At 43.2% G+C, this 18,238-nt stretch overlaps 1 protein-coding gene across 1 annotated transcript in view; it reads left to right on the top strand.

Annotated features, from left to right (window-relative positions):
* Window positions 1-18,238, top strand: part of LOC110494079 (receptor-type tyrosine-protein phosphatase gamma) — a 272,591-nt gene that overhangs the window by 251,611 nt on the left and 2,742 nt on the right. The window contains exons 15-27 of the mRNA XM_036950121.1: window positions 3,294-3,385; window positions 5,916-6,012; window positions 6,927-7,009; window positions 8,187-8,321; window positions 8,547-8,854; window positions 9,544-9,679; window positions 12,558-12,704; window positions 12,918-13,011; window positions 16,311-16,387; window positions 16,808-16,936; window positions 17,124-17,270; window positions 17,626-17,768; window positions 17,968-18,103. Coding sequence (XP_036806016.1) covers window positions 3,294-3,385; window positions 5,916-6,012; window positions 6,927-7,009; window positions 8,187-8,321; window positions 8,547-8,854; window positions 9,544-9,679; window positions 12,558-12,704; window positions 12,918-13,011; window positions 16,311-16,387; window positions 16,808-16,936; window positions 17,124-17,270; window positions 17,626-17,768; window positions 17,968-18,103 — 1,724 coding nt within the window. The remainder of the gene's footprint in view (window positions 1-3,293; window positions 3,386-5,915; window positions 6,013-6,926; window positions 7,010-8,186; window positions 8,322-8,546; window positions 8,855-9,543; window positions 9,680-12,557; window positions 12,705-12,917; window positions 13,012-16,310; window positions 16,388-16,807; window positions 16,937-17,123; window positions 17,271-17,625; window positions 17,769-17,967; window positions 18,104-18,238) is intronic.

The raw sequence follows: 18,238 nt of genomic DNA, 5'->3' as shown, positions 1-18,238 counted from the left end.
CAAAACATCCACTTTTAGAGAGTTTTGGAGATTATTCCACAAAGTAAGGTGCAAAACAACTCAAATCTTGATCTTTGTCAGTCAGTATCTGCTCATGTTCTTGAAGATAGGATACATAGTGTTAGTCCAGTACTTTTGATTGGGCCAATCTACCTCTGTTTTAGCTTGATTAAGTCTTCACTCAGCCACTCAACTACTCAGTGCATGTACAGGCGCTTGTGAGTGCTCTATTAGCGGTGATATGAGAGGGAGAGACTTCAGAGCCCAGTGTACTGGCAGCTAGTCAATAAGATGGTAAAGAAGGCTGTGGCGTGCGTAGTGCATACCGTTCCTTTAAGAGAGCAGAGAGACTCTCTGGGACTAAGGCACGACAGCCCGTTTCCAAGCTCTGATGGTTCACTTAAAGAACACAGCTGATGTCTGCATTGACTCCATCCATTCTGCTTTTATTGTCTCTCGTCTCTCTCTCTCGCGCGCTCTCTCTTTCTCCCTCACATGTGCTCTCTCTGGAGACAAATTGCTTCTTTCTGTACCGTCAAGTCTGTATACCAGCTCAGAGAACAGTGTTAAGTGGGTGTTGAGGTTTACGAGTGGGCTTTATAGAACAGTGATTGTTTTACAGCTTCTGAAATGCTAAATCCATCCCCCCACTGGAAGGCTATGTGACAGCGGTTTAATTAGGAAGAGAACAGAGGCAGAAGGAGAGGGGGCTGCTGATCTGTTGTGTTTGCCCGCATGCACGTGCATACATCGTCATTCCCCCTTTCATCATATCCCTTCTTGTTAGATTCTCTCCTGAATAAAGTGATGCAAAATTTGTGCACATCTGCAAAGGTTTAGTAAATCCAAATTGGCCCATAGTATTTTAATCAACTCCATTGATTGTAAGACAGTTGACAAATTAAGTGAGTCAGGGAATGCATGCCTGCCAGTGGTCCCATCTGTGTATTGGCTGTAATATGGATGTAATAACACACACCCGCACCAGCAGACAAACCCAGCAGCTGGTTGCTCTTTCCTGAACACACACACACACTTTGTCCTGATGGCTCTTTCTGTGTGACAGTGGCCACCTCATCCCCATCACATCCCCTCACTAATGGGTAATTTGGGACTGATGTGGCTCATCTGACACAGATGCCACCACCTCTAAACACCCACATTAGACAATTATGGCTTTGTCCGCTTGTCTCGCTGTGGTGTCATTCCCTCCACTCTGTGTGACAATGGCTAATATGTGGTCTTCTCAACATAAACTACAACAAAACTAGCTGTGTCCACAGAATGATAATTTTTTTTATCTGTAAGGATGTCAGTGGGACATTTCATTGTCTGATGTGTGACGCACGTGCTAATCATTTCATTACTACTGGGGTTGTTACTAGTCTCAGTGGGACGCTGTGTGGAATTTTCTGATTTAAGACCAGTTTCATGGACAGGGATGACCTGATCCTAGATCAGCACTCCTACTTTGTCCCCATATACAGTATGTTGCTCTCTGAAAGTGTCTGTGGGAGAGGCAGTGAACACATGGCAGATTGCTGGTTAATTTATCACGCGGTGCCACAATAGTGGAGAGCAGTGGCACGTTGTACTGTACCTCTGAGAGACAGATACAGGCAGATACAGACCCTTTGACTTTTTCCAATTTTTTTACGTTACAGCCTTATTCTAAAATGGATTGAATTTTTAAAAAAATCCTCAGCAATCTACATACAATACCGCATAATGACAAAGCGAAAACAGGTTTTTAGACATTTTTGCAAATGTAATATATATAACAAACAGTATTCAGACCTTTTGCTTTGAGACTTGAATTTGAGCTCAGGTGCATCCTTTTTCCATTGATCATCCTTGAGATGTTCCTGTGGTAAATTCAAATGATTGGACATGATCTGGAAAGGCACACAACTGTCTATTAAAGGTCCCACAGTTGACAGTGCATGTCAGAGATAAACAAGCCATGAGGTTGAAGGAATTGTCCGTAGAGCTTCAAGACAGGATTGTGTCGAGGTACAGATCGGGGGAAGGGTACCAAAAAATATCTGCAATATTGAAGGTCCCCAAGAATACAGTCCCCTCCATCATTCTTAAATGGAAGAAGTTTGAAACCACCAAGACTCTCCTAGAGCTGGCCGCCCGTCCAAACTGAGCTTATCGGGGAGAAGGGCCTTGGTCAGGGGGGTGACCAAGAACCTGATGGTCACTCTGACAGAGCTCGAGAGTTCCTCTGTGGAGATGGGAAAACCTTCCAGAAGGACAACCATCTCTGCAGCACTCCACAAATCAGGCCTTTATGGTAGAGTGGCCAGACGGAAGCCACTCCTCAGTAAAAGGCACATGACAGCCCACGTGGAGTTTGCCAAGAGGCACCTAAAGACCATGAGAAACAAGATTCTCTGGTCTGATGAAACCAAGATTGAGCTCTTTGACCTGAATGCCAAGCGTCACGTCTGGAGGAAACCTGGCACCATCCCTACGGTGAAGTATGGTGGTGGCAGCATCATGCTGTGGGGGTGTTTTTCAGCGGCAGGGCATGGGATACTAGTCAGGATCGAGGGAAAGATGAACGGAGCAAAGTACAGAGAGATCCTTGTCGAAAACCTGCTCCAGAGCACTCAGGACCTCAGACTGGTGCGAAGGTTCACTTTCCAACAGGACAATGGCCCTAAGCACACAACCAAGACAACGTGGGAGTGGCTTCGGGACAAGTTTCTGAATGCCCTTGAATGGCCCAGCCAGAGCCTGGATTTGAACCCGATCGAACATCTCTGGAGAGACCTGAAAATAGCTGTGCAGGAGCGCTCCCCATCCAACCTGACAAAGCTTGAGAGGATCTGAAGAGAAGAATGGGAGAAACTCCCCAAATACAGGTGTGCCACGCTTGTAGCTTCATACCCAAGAAGACATGAGGCTGTAGTCACTGCCAAAGGTGCATCAACAAAGTACTAAGTAATTAGTAAAAATGTATAAAAAAATTGATTTTGCTTTGGCATCATGGGATATTGTGTGTAGATTGATTCGGGGTGAAAACGATTTAATCAATTATAGAATTAACAAAATGTGGAAAAAGTCAACGGGGTCTGAATACTTTTCCGAAGACACTGTATATCCTTCAAACTCATCACACAGTCATGCTAAAACACACGTTCACTCTCTCTTCTCTTTCTCTTTTCTCTCTCTTTTCTCTCTCTTCTCCCAATCACACACACATGCAGGCACACACAGGCACACCGTCACCCACATACGTCACCAACGTACATCTCTCTAAGTGTGATGTGTCTTCCCTACAGATGACATGGACGCCATCCCCGTCAGGCAGTTAATCAAACACATCACGGAGCTCTACTCCAACAACCTGCACGGCTTCTCTGAGGAGTTTGAGGTAGGCAACACAACAGAGACTCTCTCAGCCTTTCTAATATTGTTGAGGCGTGATAAGCAGGCTGCCTCTCGGATGAAGAGGTGTGTGTCTAGATGTGTGTTTGATTATTGTCATATGGCTGGTGTATGTTGTCTGTAAGGGTGTACATTGCTGTCTACTTTTGTGTGAACATTATGAAGTGTGTACAGGGCATGTGCAGTATGTATTTATGCAGAAAGGTGTGTGTGTGTGTGTGTGTGTGTGTGTGTGTGTGTGTGTGTTGTGGAGCAGATGGCTGAGTGTGAGGAAGGTTAATTAACAAAGGGTCTAGTTGCTGGTTGACTGGACAGGAACACACTGTCTCTGTGACTGGGTTGAGACACAAGGCTAACACACTTCCCCCAAGAGGCCCTTGTCAAATTGGGGTTATCCAGTGGGGTGAAGGTGAACATACATTATTCATACTAGGTCATTCAAACGGAGATCACACATGCAGCCACATGGGACTGGACTAGCTGTGACAGATATGTGTAGATATCCCACCTCTAATAAAAACCCAGTATGTACTTATTATGCACAGTACCAGTCAAAAGGTTGGACACACCTACTCATTCCAGGGTTTTTCTTTATTTTACTGTATTCTACATTGTATAATAATAGTGAAGACATAAACACTATGAAATAACACATATGGAGTCATGTAGTAACCAACAAAGTGTTGAACAAATCAAAATATATTTGAGATTCTTCAAAGTAGCCACCCTTTGCCTTGATGACAGCTTCGCACACTCTTAGCATTATCTCAACTAGCTTCATGAAGTAGTCACCTGGAATGCATTTCAATTAACAGGTATGCTTTCTTAGAAGTTAATTTGTTGAATTTCTTTCAATCTTAATACACTTGAGCCAATCAGTTGTGTTGTGACAAGGTATGACTGGTATACAGAAGATAGCCCTATTTGCTAAAAGACCAAGTCCATATTATGGCAATAACAGCTCAAATAAGCAAAGAGAAATGGCAGTCCATCAATTCCTTAAGACATAAAAGTCAGTCAATGTGGAAAATGTCAAGCACTTTGAAAGTTTCTTCAAGTGCAGTCGCAAAAACCATCATGCACTATGATGAAACTGGCTCACAGGAGGACCTCCACATGAAAGGAAGACCCATAGTTACCTCTGCTGCAGAGGATAAGTTCATTAGAGTTACCAGCCTCAGATTGCAGCACAAATAAGTGCTTCACAGAGTTCAAGTAACAGACACATCTCAACAACAACTGTTCAGAGGAGACTGCGTGAATCAGGCCTTCACGGTCAAATTGCTGTAAAGAAACCACTACTGAAGGACACCAATAATAAGAAGAGACTTACTTGGGCCAATGGAAATTAGACAGGTGGAATTCTGTCGTTTGGTCTGATGAGTCCAAATTGGAGATTTTTGGTTCCAACCGGCGTGACACAGAGTAGGTGAATGAATCTCTGCATGTGTGGTTCCCACCATGAAGCATGGAAGAGGAGGTGTGATGATGCGGGGGTGCTTTGCTGGTGACACTGTCAGCAATTTATTTTTAATTCAAGGCACTCTTAACCAGCATTGCTACCACAGCATTCTGCAGCGATACGCCATCCCATCTGGTTTGCACTTAGTGGGACTATCATTTGTTTTTCAACGGGACAATGACCCAAAACACACCTCCAGGCTGTGTAAGGGCTATTTGACCAAGAAGGAGTTGGACCGCAGAGTGTAGGAAAAGCAGCCAACAAGTGCTCAGCATATGTAGGAATTCCTTCAAGACTGTTGGAAAAGCATTCCTCATGAAGCTGGTTGAGAGAATGCCAAGAGTGTGCAAAGCTGTCATCAAGGCAAAGGGTGGCTACTTTGAAGAATCTCAAAATAAAATGTATATTGATTGTAAATAATTGAACTGAAAAATACTGTTTAGAAACTGTTGGATTTGAGATGTTGAACTTTGAGATATTAAAGACATTATGGATCAGACACAGTATATTAAGGAGTGAGATCTGTAGAGAGACAGAGTTGCTGTGGAATGTGCTGGGTGGACACGAGGAGATCAAAGGATTGCTTATGGGTAAGACAGATGGACATCTGTGGACTAGGTGAAGGAAGGGTTGAGGTCAGGAGGTGAGCTCAGATCCCCTGAAGGGAGTAATAAAGGTGTACTACCCTTTTCCTGTGGAACCATAAGATGTAAGGATTAGAGAGAAGGAGGAGTGTCTTAAGGGATTGGAGAGAAGGAGGAGTGTCTCACATATGCCTGTGATGGGAGAAGGGTTGGGTGATCTGAATTACAGCTGCATGGATCCTTTGGGAATAATTAAACTTGGTTAAAGCTCCTCTTGTGTCCGTGAGTTACTTACTCCAATAAATAAGAACCTAACAAAACAAATAATTTTAGATAGAGGGTTTATTTATAATTATTTAATCGCTTCACATAACTGACCCCACTATAACTATGACCACTCACCCCCCTCTCTCCCTTTCTCACCCAACTCCCTCCCCCTTTGCGCTCTCTCTCTCTCTTTCTCTTTCTAGGAGGTCCAGCGTTGTACAGTGGACCTGAAGATCACAGCAGAACATTCCAATCACCCTGACAACAAGCACAAAAACAGATACATCAACATCGTGGCCTGTAAGTCCACTATGTTGTACACTCAAAACAACACTGAAAGCCTGTTAGTTTCAAGATTTATTAGTATGTACGGGATACAAATGGTATAGATCGTCCAATGGAATGCTTACTTGCAGGTTCCTTCTCAACAATGCAACAACAACAATAAAAGCTAACAATAGGAACATGAAGTAAATTACACAGTAGAATAGAATAAACATAATTAGTGTATCTGGTTTGAAGGTAAGACCCAGATGCAGACTGTGTCGGAGTAACAATGTTTATTACGGCAACAGGGCAGGCAAACGACAGGTCAAGGCAGGCAGGGGTCGATAACCAGAGTAGTGGTTGGTAATCCAGAGGTGGGGCAAAGGTACAGGACGGCAGGCAAGCTCAGGGTCAAGAGCAGACAGAGTGGTCAGGTGGGCTCAGAGTCAGGACAGGCAAGGGTCAAAACCAGGAGGGTGAGAAAAAGAGAGACTGAGGAGAAGCAGGAGCTGAGATGAAAAACGCTGGTTGATTTGACAAACAAGACAAACTGGCAAAAGACAAACAGAGAACACAGGTATAAATACACAGGGGATAATAGAGAAGATGGGCGACACCTGGAGGGGGGTGGAGACAATCACAACAACAGGGGAAACAGATCAGGGTGAGTATAATACAGGAAGGCACAATTTGTGTCCAATATTGGTGCTGTATTTAGCAATCATAATAGGAGTTTGGTATCAGCAGTTGTGATGTCTGTGTCTGTGTCTGTGAGTGCTAAGGTGCTGAGAATCCGAGGTGGTCAGTCCAGTTTAAGTGTTCAAAAGTCTGATTGCTTGTAGAAACTATCTCTGAGCCTGTTGATATCAGACCTCATGCTCATATTAACATGTGACGTTAACAAGGCAATGCAGAATGAGGCTAACATTCCTTTTCTATGTTGACAGATGATCACAGTAGGGTGAAGTTACGACCCTTGACTGGAAAAGATGCCAAACACAGTGACTTCATCAACGCTAACTATGTAGATGTAAGTCAACAAATTGATGTATTGAGTACCTTTTATCTGTCTTTATGTATGCTCAATGTTCTCTCTGACGTTATACAGTTGAAGTTGGAAGTTTACATACACTTAGGTTGGAGTCATTAAAACTTGTTTTTCAACCATAAAACGAGTCCTTTATTGACATAACCTGAAAGGCCAGGCCGCTCAGCAAGGACGAAGCCACTGTTCCAAAACCACCATATAAAAACCAGACTATGGTTTGCATCTGCACATGGGGACAAAGATCGTCCTTTTGGAGAAATGTCCTCTGGTCTGATTAAACAAAAATACAACTGTTTGGCATTAACGACCATCGTTATGTTTGGAGGAAAAAGGGGGAGGCTTGCAAGCCAAAGAACACCATCCCAACTGTGAAGCACAGGGGTGGCAGCATCATGTTGTGGGGGTGCTTTGCTGCAGGAGGGACTGGTGCACTTCACAAAATAGATGGCATCATGAGGCAGGAAAATATGTGGATATATTGAAGCAAAATCTCAAGACATCAGTCAGGAAGTTGAAGCTTGGTTGCAAATGGGTCTTCCAACTGGACAATGACCCCAAGCATACTTTCAAAGTTGTGGCAAAATGGCTTAAGGACAAAGTCAAGGAATTGGAGTGGCCATCACAAAGCCCTGACCTCAATCCTATAGAAAATATGTGGGCAGAACTGAAAAAATGTGTGTGAGCAAGGAGGCCTACAAACCTGACTCAGTTACACCAACTCTGTCAGGAGGAATGGGCCAAAATTCACCCAACTTATTATGGGAAGATTGTGGAAGGCTACCCGAAACGTTTGACCCAAGTTAAACAATTTAAAGGCAATGCTACCAAATACAAATTGAATGTATGTCAACTACTGACCCACTGGAAATGAGATGAAAGAAATAAAAGCTGAAATAAATCATTCTCTCTACTATTATGCTGACATTTCACATTCTCAAAATAAAGTGGTGATCTTAACTGACCTAAAACAGGGATTTTCTTTACTAGGATTAAATGTCACCTGTTGTGAAACTGAGTTTGAATGCATTTGGACAAGGTGTATGTAAACTTCCGACTTCAACTGTTTATTGTCTAGTACTCACCCTATGTGTACTTGCACTCTGTGTGAGTGTACCACTGTTACTGACACCCCCCCCCCCTCTCAATTACCTCTCAACAGGGTTACAACAGTCCCAAGGCCTACATCGCAGCCCAGGGCCCTCTCAAGTCCACTTTCGAGGACTTCTGGAGGATGGTGTGGGAACAGAACACTGGTATCATCGTCATGATCACTAACCTGGTAGAGAAAGGAAGGGTAGGTGGCCTCCCTCTGGCTTTCACAGTATTTTGACTGTAGGTGTTACTGTTGTCTTTTCACAGTAGAATCCTTGAGCAGACTAGGTGAAAAATGTTGATGTGCCCTTGAGCAAGGCACTTAACCCTAATTGCTCCCATAAGTTGCTCTAGATAAAAATTTGAAAAAAATGAATACTGTTGCCTTTCACAGATGGAATTAGATGATTGCTGCTCTTTTTCACAGAGGAAATGTGACCAGTACTGGCCCACAGAGAGCAGTGAGGAGTATGGCAACATCGTGGTCACTCTGAAGAGTACTAACGTTCATGCCTGCTACACACTGAGACGATTCCTTATACGGAACACCAAAGTCAAAAAGGGTCAGAAGGGCAACCCAAAGGGGCGTCAGAACGAGCGGCTGGTGATCCAGTATCACTACACCCAATGGCCTGACATGGGCGTGCCAGAGTACACCCTACCTGTCCTCACTTTCATAGGGCGCTCCTCTGCAGCACGCACACCTGACATGGGCCCCGTCCTAGTCCACTGCAGGTACAATAGCTCTCAAAACAAATCAAAAATGAAGTGTTCTTATAGTTCTCTAAACATGAGTTGTGTTCGAATACCCATACTAACATACTGTATACTACATACTTAATGAGTATATACTACATACTATATAATATTAGTTCATTTTAGCATACTGTAAACAAACAGTATCCTTTCAGTTGAGTGTACTTACGCTTCACCTCTCTACCGGAAGTTGATGCTGTTGCTATGCAACTTCGACTGCATATTTTCCCCCATTTTCTTCAAATCTGAAAATGTTGTGAAGCCACGGCCAATGTAAAAAAAAATGCATTATGGGCCTAGGAACTAGTGTTCACTGCTTGTATACCTTGATTTTTGGCAAATGTAGTACAACATCCGGGAACTTTTGGCATACTAACTAAATACATACATTGACCAATAAGCATATTACATACTCAATTTACGTCACAAATAGTATGGTTAGTGTGGTTAGTATGAGTATTTGAGCACAGCTATGGATTTCGACCAAGCTTACTGCAGAAAACCCCATATCCTAGTGCCCAAAATCATCTTCCTCATAAGAAATTATAACACAATGAGTACTAGTTTGCTCATTGAAGCCATGGCTTTGGGTTAGAACAGTAATACAACTCCCTCTATGGGTCTCCTGTGGTAGTTAGTAGGTAACATACTATGTTTTGGTTGTGTAGTGCTGGAGTCGGGCGGACAGGGACGTACATCGTCATCGACAGCATGCTGCAGCAGATCAAAGACAAGAGCACAGTCAACGTCTGGGGCTTTCTCAAACACATCCGCACACAACGCAACTACCTGGTTCAGACAGAGGTAACGTGTGTGTGTGTGTGTGTGTGTGTGTGTGTGTGTGTTGTGGAGCAGATGGCTGAGTGTGAGGAAGGTTAATTAACAAAAGGTCAGAGGTAACGTGTGTGTGTGTGTGTGTGTGTGTGTGTGTGTGTGTGTGTGTGTGTGTGTGTGTGCGTGACAAATGACACCTCACATACACCTACAGTGTGCATACAGCTACAGTAACTGTCAAAGAGATTCACCTCTTTTGGGTATAATGTTATAAAAGCAAGAGATTACTATCCAGTGGGGCAAAAAAGTATTTAGTCACGGACTTTCAACGCCGATACCAATTATTGGAGGACCAAATAAAGCCGATACCGATTAATCGGACGATTTTTAAAATGTATTTGTAATAATGGCAATTACAACAATAATGAATGAACACTTATTTTAACTTAATATAATACATCAATAAAATGTCATATACCTTTTACTATTGGATGTTCTTATAGGCACTTTAGCATTGCCAGTGTAACAGTATAGCTTCCATCCCTCTCCTCGCCCCTACCTGGGTTCGAACCAGGAACACATTGACAACAGCCACCCTCGAAGCAGCATTACCCATGCAGAGCAAGGGGACCAACTACTCCAAGTCTCAGAGTGAATGACGTTTGAAACGCTATTAGCGCGCAGCTCGCTAACTAGCTAGCCATTTCACATAATTTACACCAGCCTAATCTCGAAAGTTGATTGGCTTGAAGTCATAAACAGCTCAATGCTTGAAGCATTGTGAAGAGCTGCTGGCAAATGCACGAAAGTGCTGTTTGAATGAATGCTTACGAGCCTGCTGGTGCCTACCACCGCTCAGTCAGACTGCTCTATCAAATAATATACTTAATTATAACATAATAAAACACAGAAGTAAGAGCCTTTGGTCATTAAAATGGTTGAATCCAGAAACTATCATTTCGAAAACAAAACGTTTATTCTTTCAGTGAAATACGGAACCGTTACGTATTTTATCTAACGGATGGCATCCATAAGTCTAAATATTGCTGTTTCATTGTACAACCTTCAATTTTATGTCATAATTATGACAAATTAATTATGGCCTTTGTTAGGAATAAATGGACTTCACACAGTTCGCAATGAGCCAGGCGGCCCAAACTGCTGCATATACCCTGACTCCTTGCACGGAACGCAAGATAAATGACACAATTTCCCTATATTAACTAAATATGCAGGTTTAAAAATATATACTTGTGTATTGATTTTAAAGAAAGGCATTGATGTTTATAGTGAGGTACATTGGTGTAACGACAGTGCTTTTTTCGCAAATGCACTTGTTAAATCATCACCCGTTTGTTGAAGTAGGCTGTGATTCAATGAGAAATTAACAGGCACCGCATCGATTATATGCAACGCAGGACACGCTAGATTAACTAGTAATATCATCAACCATGTGTAGTTAACTAGTGATTATGTTAAGATTGATTGTTTTTTATAAGATTAATGCTAGCTTACCTTACCTTGGCTTCTTGCTGCCCTCGCGTAACAGGTAGTCAGCCTGGATCCTCGTGGAGTGCAATATAAGGCAGGTGGTTAGAGCGTTGGACTAGTAACCGGAAGGTTGCAAAAACTAATCCCGAGCTGACAAGGTAAAAATCTGTTGTTCTGCCCCTGAACAAGGCAGTTAACCCACAGTTCCTAGGCCGTCATTGAAAATAAAAATGTGTTCTTAACTGACTTGCCTTGTTAAATAAATAAAAATAAAAAAAATCTGCAAATCGGGATCCAAAAATACCGATTACCGATTGTTATGAAAATTTGAAATCGGCCCCAATTAATCGGCCATTCTGATTAATCGGTCGACCTCTAATGTGGACACCCTTTCAAATGAGTGGATTTGGCTATTTCAGTCACACACATTGATGACAGAAGTATAAAATTGCGCACACAGCCATGCAACCTCCACAGGGAAACATTGGCAGTAGAATGGTCTAACTGAAGAGCTCAGTGACTTTCAACGTGGCACTGTCAAATTTCTGTCCTGCCAGAGCTGCCCTGGTCAACTGTAAAAGCTGTTATTGTGAAATGGAAATGTCTAGGAGCAACAACGGCTCAGCTGCAAAGTGGTAGGCCACACAAGCTCACAGATCCGGACCGCAAAGTGCTGAAGTGCCTAGCGCGTCAATATCGTCTGTACTCGGTTGCAACACTCACTCACTACCAAGTTCCAAACTGCCTCTGGAAGCAACGCCAGCACAAGATCTGTTATTCGGGATCTTCATGAAAAGGAGGCTACCTGCCCCACACAGGCTACCTGCCACAATGCCTAGTGCCAACTCTAAAGTTCAGTGGAGGAATAATGGTCTGGGGCTGTTTTTCAAGGTTCGGGCTTGTCCCCTTAGCTCCATTGATGAGAAATCTTAATGCTACAGCATACAATGACATTCTAGACGATTCTGTTCTTTCAACTTTCTAGCAACAGGAAGGCCCTTTCCTGTTTCAGCATGACATGTCCCGTGCACAAAGCAAAGTCCAATCAGAAATGGTTTGTCGAGATCGGTGTGGAAGAACTTGACTGGCCTGCACAGAGCCCTGACCTCAACCCCATCGAACACCTTAGGAAAGAAATGGAACGCCAACTGCGAGCCAGGCCTAATCGCCAAACATCAGTGCCCGACCTCACTAATGCTCTTGTGGCAGAATGGGAAGCAAGTCCCTGCAGCAATGTTCCAACATTTAGTGGAAAGTCTTCCCAGAAAAGTGGATGCTGTTACAGCAGCAAAGGGGGGACCAACCCAATATTAATGGCCATGATTTTATAATAAGATTTTCAACAAGCAGATGTCCACATACTTTGGGTCATGTAGTGTATCTTCCTCCTCCCTCTACCCTTCCCCCTGGATCATAGGAGCAGTACGTGTTCATCCATGATGCCCTGATGGAAGCCATCCTGGGCAGTGAGACAGAGGTACCCGCCTGTCAGCTCCATGGTTACGTCAACAGCATCCTCACCCCTGGCCTCGGGGGCCGCACGCGCCTCGACAAGCAGTTCAGAGTGAGCCTATATATCAGCATAGTAATTTACGTACTACTTATGTAATGAATATCATCCTTAGAGAGTTGAAGGGCTGTACTAAAGATTGTAGGTAGACATTGTCACCCAGCCATTATAATACGACCAAGTATACATTGATGCCCATTCATATCCATTCACTCGATGTTGTTCTAGTGATCTGATCCAACTCTTCTTCCCCCGCTGTCTCTCCAGCTGCTGACCCAGTGTAACACCCACTTCATAGAGTGCTTCAGCGCCCAGAAAGACTGCAACAAGGAGAAGAACCGCAACTCCTCAGTGGTTCCATGTGAGTACAGTATTTCTAGATAGTAGTCTAGGCTATATTATCCATTTCTGTAGTCATGCCTTGCCAGTTCGAACATGCTTTGCCAGTTCGCCTGAGACATTAGGCTATAGAAATAGAGTGTATGAGATTTTTTAACCCACCATGTGACTCCGCCATAGGGTAGGTTAGATTCAGCCGCGGGCTGATTTTTTCTTGAGCAGATGGTCAGGGGCCCGGAACATGAGTACAAATAATTTGTTGACTGCAAATTGACCGTACGAATAAAACAAGGAATATATTTGACTAAAACATAATAATTTCAAACCTTGTTTATGTTTGTATATAGTTGAAGTCGGAAGTTTACATAAACTTAGGTTGGAGTCTTTAAAACTCGTTTTTCAACCACCACAAATTTCTTGTTAGGGATAGGGGGCAGTATTTGGAATTTTGGATGACTGAGTTGTCCAAAGTAAACTGCCTGTTACTCAGGCCCAGAAGCTAGTATTGGATAGAAAACACTCTAAAGTTTCTAAAACTGTTAACATTATGTCTGTGAATATAACACAACTGATTTGGCAGGCGAAAACCCGAGGACCATTTATTTTTCTGTTGACCTGCCAGCCAATTCCAAGCTTAAGCTATTGAAACTAAAGACGTCCGCCTCCCAAATTGCAGTTCCTATGGCTTCCACTAGATGTCAACAGTCTTTATACATGGTTTCAGGCTTGTTTTCCGAATAACCAACGAGGAATAGTTTTTTATCCTCAGGAAGTCCCATGGCAAAATTAGTGATTAAAATGATTGCGATCAGAGGAAGATCTTCAAAGGTAAGTCACTATTTTATTGCTATTTTGGATTTTGTGACGCCTGTGCTTGTTTGGATAATATGCTGTTGTGGAGCGCTGACCTCAGATAATAAAATGCTGTGCTTTCGCCGTAAAGCTTTCTTGAAATCCTATGATGCGGTGAGATTGCTAAGATTCTAAGCTAAAGAATCATGTATGACACTTGTATTATCATGAAGGTTTAATATTACGTTTTCTGTATTTTGAATTTGGAGCTCTGGAATTTCACTGGATGTTGTCGAGGTGGGTCACTAGTGGGACCCCTGCGCCAGAAAGGTCAACAAACTATAGTTTTGGCAAGTCGGTTGGGACATCTACTTTGTGCATGACACAATTAATTTTTCCAACAATTGTTTACAGACAGATTATTTCATTTATAATTTACTGTATCACAATTCTGTGACTGTATCACAAGACTGTGCTTTTAAACAGCTTGGAAAATTTCAGAAAATGATGTCATGGTTTTAGAAGATTCTGATAGGCTAATTGACATAATTTGAGTCAATTGGTGGTGTACCTGTGGATGTATTTCAAGGCCTACCTTCAAACTCAGTGCCTCTTTGCTTGGCATCATGGGAAAATCAAAAGAAATCAGCCAAGCCCTCAGAAAAAATTCAACACCTGAAGGTACCACGTTCATCTGTACAAACAATAGTACGCAAGTATAAACACCATGGCACCACACAGCCGTCATACCGCTCAGGAAAGAGACGCATTCTGGTGGTGCGAATTCTTTGGTGCTAAAAGTGCAAATCAATCCCAGAACAACAACTAAGGACCTTGTAAAGATGCAGGAGGAAACAGGTACAAAGGTATCTATATCAACAGTAAAACGAGTCCTATACCGACATAACCTTAAAGGCCGCTCAGCAAGGAAGAAGCCACTGCTCCAAAACCGCCATAAAAAAGCCAGACTATGCTTTGCAACTGCACATGGGGACAAAGATTGTACTTTGGAGAAATGTCCTCTGATCTGAAGAAACAAAAATACAACTGTTTGGCCATAATGACCATTGTTATGTTTGGAGGAAAAAGGGGGAGGCTTGCAAGCCGAAAAACACCATCTCAACCGAGAAGCACGGGGGTGGCAGCATCATGTTGTGGGGGGGCTTTGCTGCAGGAGGGACTGGTGCACTTCACAAAATAGATGGCAGCATGAGGCAGGAAAATTATGTGGATATATTGAAGTTACATCTCAAGACATCAGTCAGGAAGTGAATAAAGCTTGGTCGCAAATGGGTCTTCCAAATGGACAATGACCCCAAGCATACTTCCAAAGTTGTGGCAAAATGGATTAAGGACAACAAGGTCAAGGTATTAGAGTGGCCATCAGAAAGCCCTGACCTCAATCATATAGAAAATGTGTGGGCAGAACTGAAAAAGTGTGTGCGAGCAAGAAGGCCTACAAACCTGACTCAGTTAAAACAGATCTGTCAGGAGGAATGGGCCAAAATTCACCCAACTTATTGCGGGAAGCTTGTGGAAGGCAACTTGAAATGTTTGACCCAAGTTAAACAATTTAAAGTCAATGCTACCAAATACTAATCTGACCCACTGGGAATGTGATGAAAGAAATAAAAGTTTAAATAAATCATTCTCTCTACAATTATTCTGACATTTCACATTCTTAAAATAGTGGTTATCCTAACTGACCTAAAACAGGGATTTTTACTAGGATTAAATGTCAGGAATTTTGAAACACTGAGTTTAAATGTATTTGGCTAAGGTGTATGTAAACTTCCCACTTCAACTGTATAATCACGTTTCTTTCTATTATCCGTGGGAATACTTAGAACAGATTTCCAACTGATTTCCAGGTGCTTTTACAGTCTTTTATGTCCAACAATAAAAAGCGTAGCTTATAGTTGATATTTACATTTTAATAATTTACCCAGAGCGACTCAGTTAGTATCTTTAGATAGCTAGGTTGGACACCACATATCACAGTCATAGTATGTACATTTTCCCTCATTAAAGTGGCTACCAGCAAGGTCAGTGCTAGTAGGAAAATACATGTTATTTTCATTTTATTTTTTGTAAGGGGAGTGGTAGTGGGATGGATTAAAGATACTCTTTGAAGAGGTACGGGTAGAACGACCAAGAGACCAGGGGTTCAAAAACTGTGGGCTCAAGATGGCTGTGTAGGTTTTGATCATAGCCTGGCGGTAGGGAGGGGCAGTTCCTCTGAAGGCAAGCACTGTGGTCTTGTAGTGGATGCAGGCTTCGACTGGAAGCCAGTGGAGTGGGCAGAGGAGCGGGGGACATGGGAGAACTTAGGAAGGTTGAACATCAGGCGCGCTGTGGCATTCTGGATAAGTTGCAAGGGTTTGATGGCACATTCAAGGAGTCCAACCAAAAGAGAGTTGCAGTAGTCCAGACATGTGATATGTGCATTATTAGTTAGCACTGTACAGTACAATGGCACCACAAGGCTAGTGGTGTGATTGAATGCATGTGTTTTGTCTCCCTCTCTAGCGGAACGAGCTCGAGTAGGACTGGCCCCTCTCCCTGGAATGAAAGGCACAGACTACATCAATGCCTCCTACATAATGGTATGATACTGCTGTACCACACACACACACACACACATCTCATGTCCACCCTGTCTGTCTGATAGGTGTGTCTGAACATAATGATATGTTCTGTACCGTTGATGATTATAATTACCCTGCATGTTTTACTGTTATTGTGTGAAGCCTCTTAATGAATAACAGTCCACCATTTATCATAACGAATAATTCATACTGAGAAACTGAGGCCAAGGGCCTGTACACAGTACATCACGATCAAGACAGTAACCTTTAAAACTCATTGATATGAAATGTAAGTCCTAACAGACACAATACAGTACATTCCTTCTGGTGTTCAGACACTGTGAATGTAATTGGTTAATAATGTTATAGAAGATTTTGTGAGAGCTGTTGACTATGTATGACTGCTAACATGTTGACATTCAACCTTTGGCCATGCAGGGTTACTACAGGAGTAATGAGTTCATCATTACCCAGCATCCTTTGCCCCACACCACCACAGACTTCTGGAGAATGATCTGGGACCACAACGCCCAAATCATCGTCATGCTTGCTGACAACCACGGTTTGGTGAGTGGAGTAGCTGGCCAGCAGGTTATAACATAAGTCTCTTATGCTTTTTACCCTACTTAGTCAAGTAAAACTGTACTGTCCTTGCCTGGTTATGCATCAGTGCTGAAAAGGAATATATGAAAATAAAATATTATACCTTATACTCATCTAACCTGTGTGCCTGTGTTGTCGTATGTGTACCTAGGCTGAGGATGAGTTTGTGTACTGGCCGAGCAGAGAGGAGGCGATGAACTGCCTAGCCTTCACTGTCACCCTGATCAGCAAGGACAGATTGTGTCTCTCCAACGAAGAACAGATCATCATCCACGACTTTATACTGGAGGCCACGCAGGTACAATAACCTTCATCTTTGACCTTTCACCCCTCACAGGTAACCTCTCAGTATATAAAAACATCTTAGACCGTTATGCCGGTATGCAGATAGAAGGGCCATGATTGTCCCGGGGTGGTCCTTAGAGGGAGGACCAGTGGGACTGGGCCTTGGTTGAGCCCATCCGTTTTCAGATAGGCTCTACCTAAACTACGGTACTGTAATTGAAGACATTTAGGGGAAGGTTGTTATTCCCATTCCCAAGTGTAATCACATTGGGCTTTAGTTAAACTACAGTTCTGGCCTGCAGTAGTGGTACTGTGTTGTCATTGTCCTAGTTGTGTCTGACTGTAATATGTCTCCATCTCTCTAACAGGATGACTATGTCCTGGAGGTAAGACATTTCCAGTGCCCTAAATGGCCGAACCCAGATGCTCCTCTCAGCAGCACCTTCGAGCTCATCAATGTCATTAAAGAGGAGGCCATGACACGAGACGGACCCACCATCATACACGATGAGTAAGTGGGCCTGGTGTGTGTGCGCTTGAGTGTGTGTGTGTGTGTGTGTAGGTACTGTGCATTCAGTGTCCAGTTTATTAGGTACACCCATCTAGAACCGGGTCAACCCTCCCCCTTTGCCTCCAGAGCAACCTGAATTATTTGGGGAATGGACACATTGCTCAATTGGTATCAAGATGTCCCTCTCTGTCCCTGGTAGGTTTGGGGCAGTGTCTGCGGGGACTCTGTGTGCCCTCACCACCCTGTCTCAGCAGCTGGAGAGTGAAGGGGCTGTGGATGTCTATCAGGTGGCTAAGATGATCAACCTCATGAGGCCAGGAGTCTTCACAGACATTGTGAGTTCAACCATGACCCAGCCAGGAGGATTGGTGCTGTTAATAATCAGCCATTTTCAATAACTAACTTCTTGCAACATCTCCATTCAGTCATAGGAACAAATATCACTTCCAGTCTGTGTAACATGGTGGTTG

This window comes from Oncorhynchus mykiss, chromosome 17 (assembly GCF_013265735.2).
Source record: "Oncorhynchus mykiss isolate Arlee chromosome 17, USDA_OmykA_1.1, whole genome shotgun sequence".
In the NCBI taxonomy this organism is placed as follows: Eukaryota; Metazoa; Chordata; class Actinopteri; order Salmoniformes; family Salmonidae; genus Oncorhynchus; species Oncorhynchus mykiss.
Note: the sequence above shows the minus strand (reverse complement) of the source record. Positions and strands in the feature narration are given on the sequence as shown.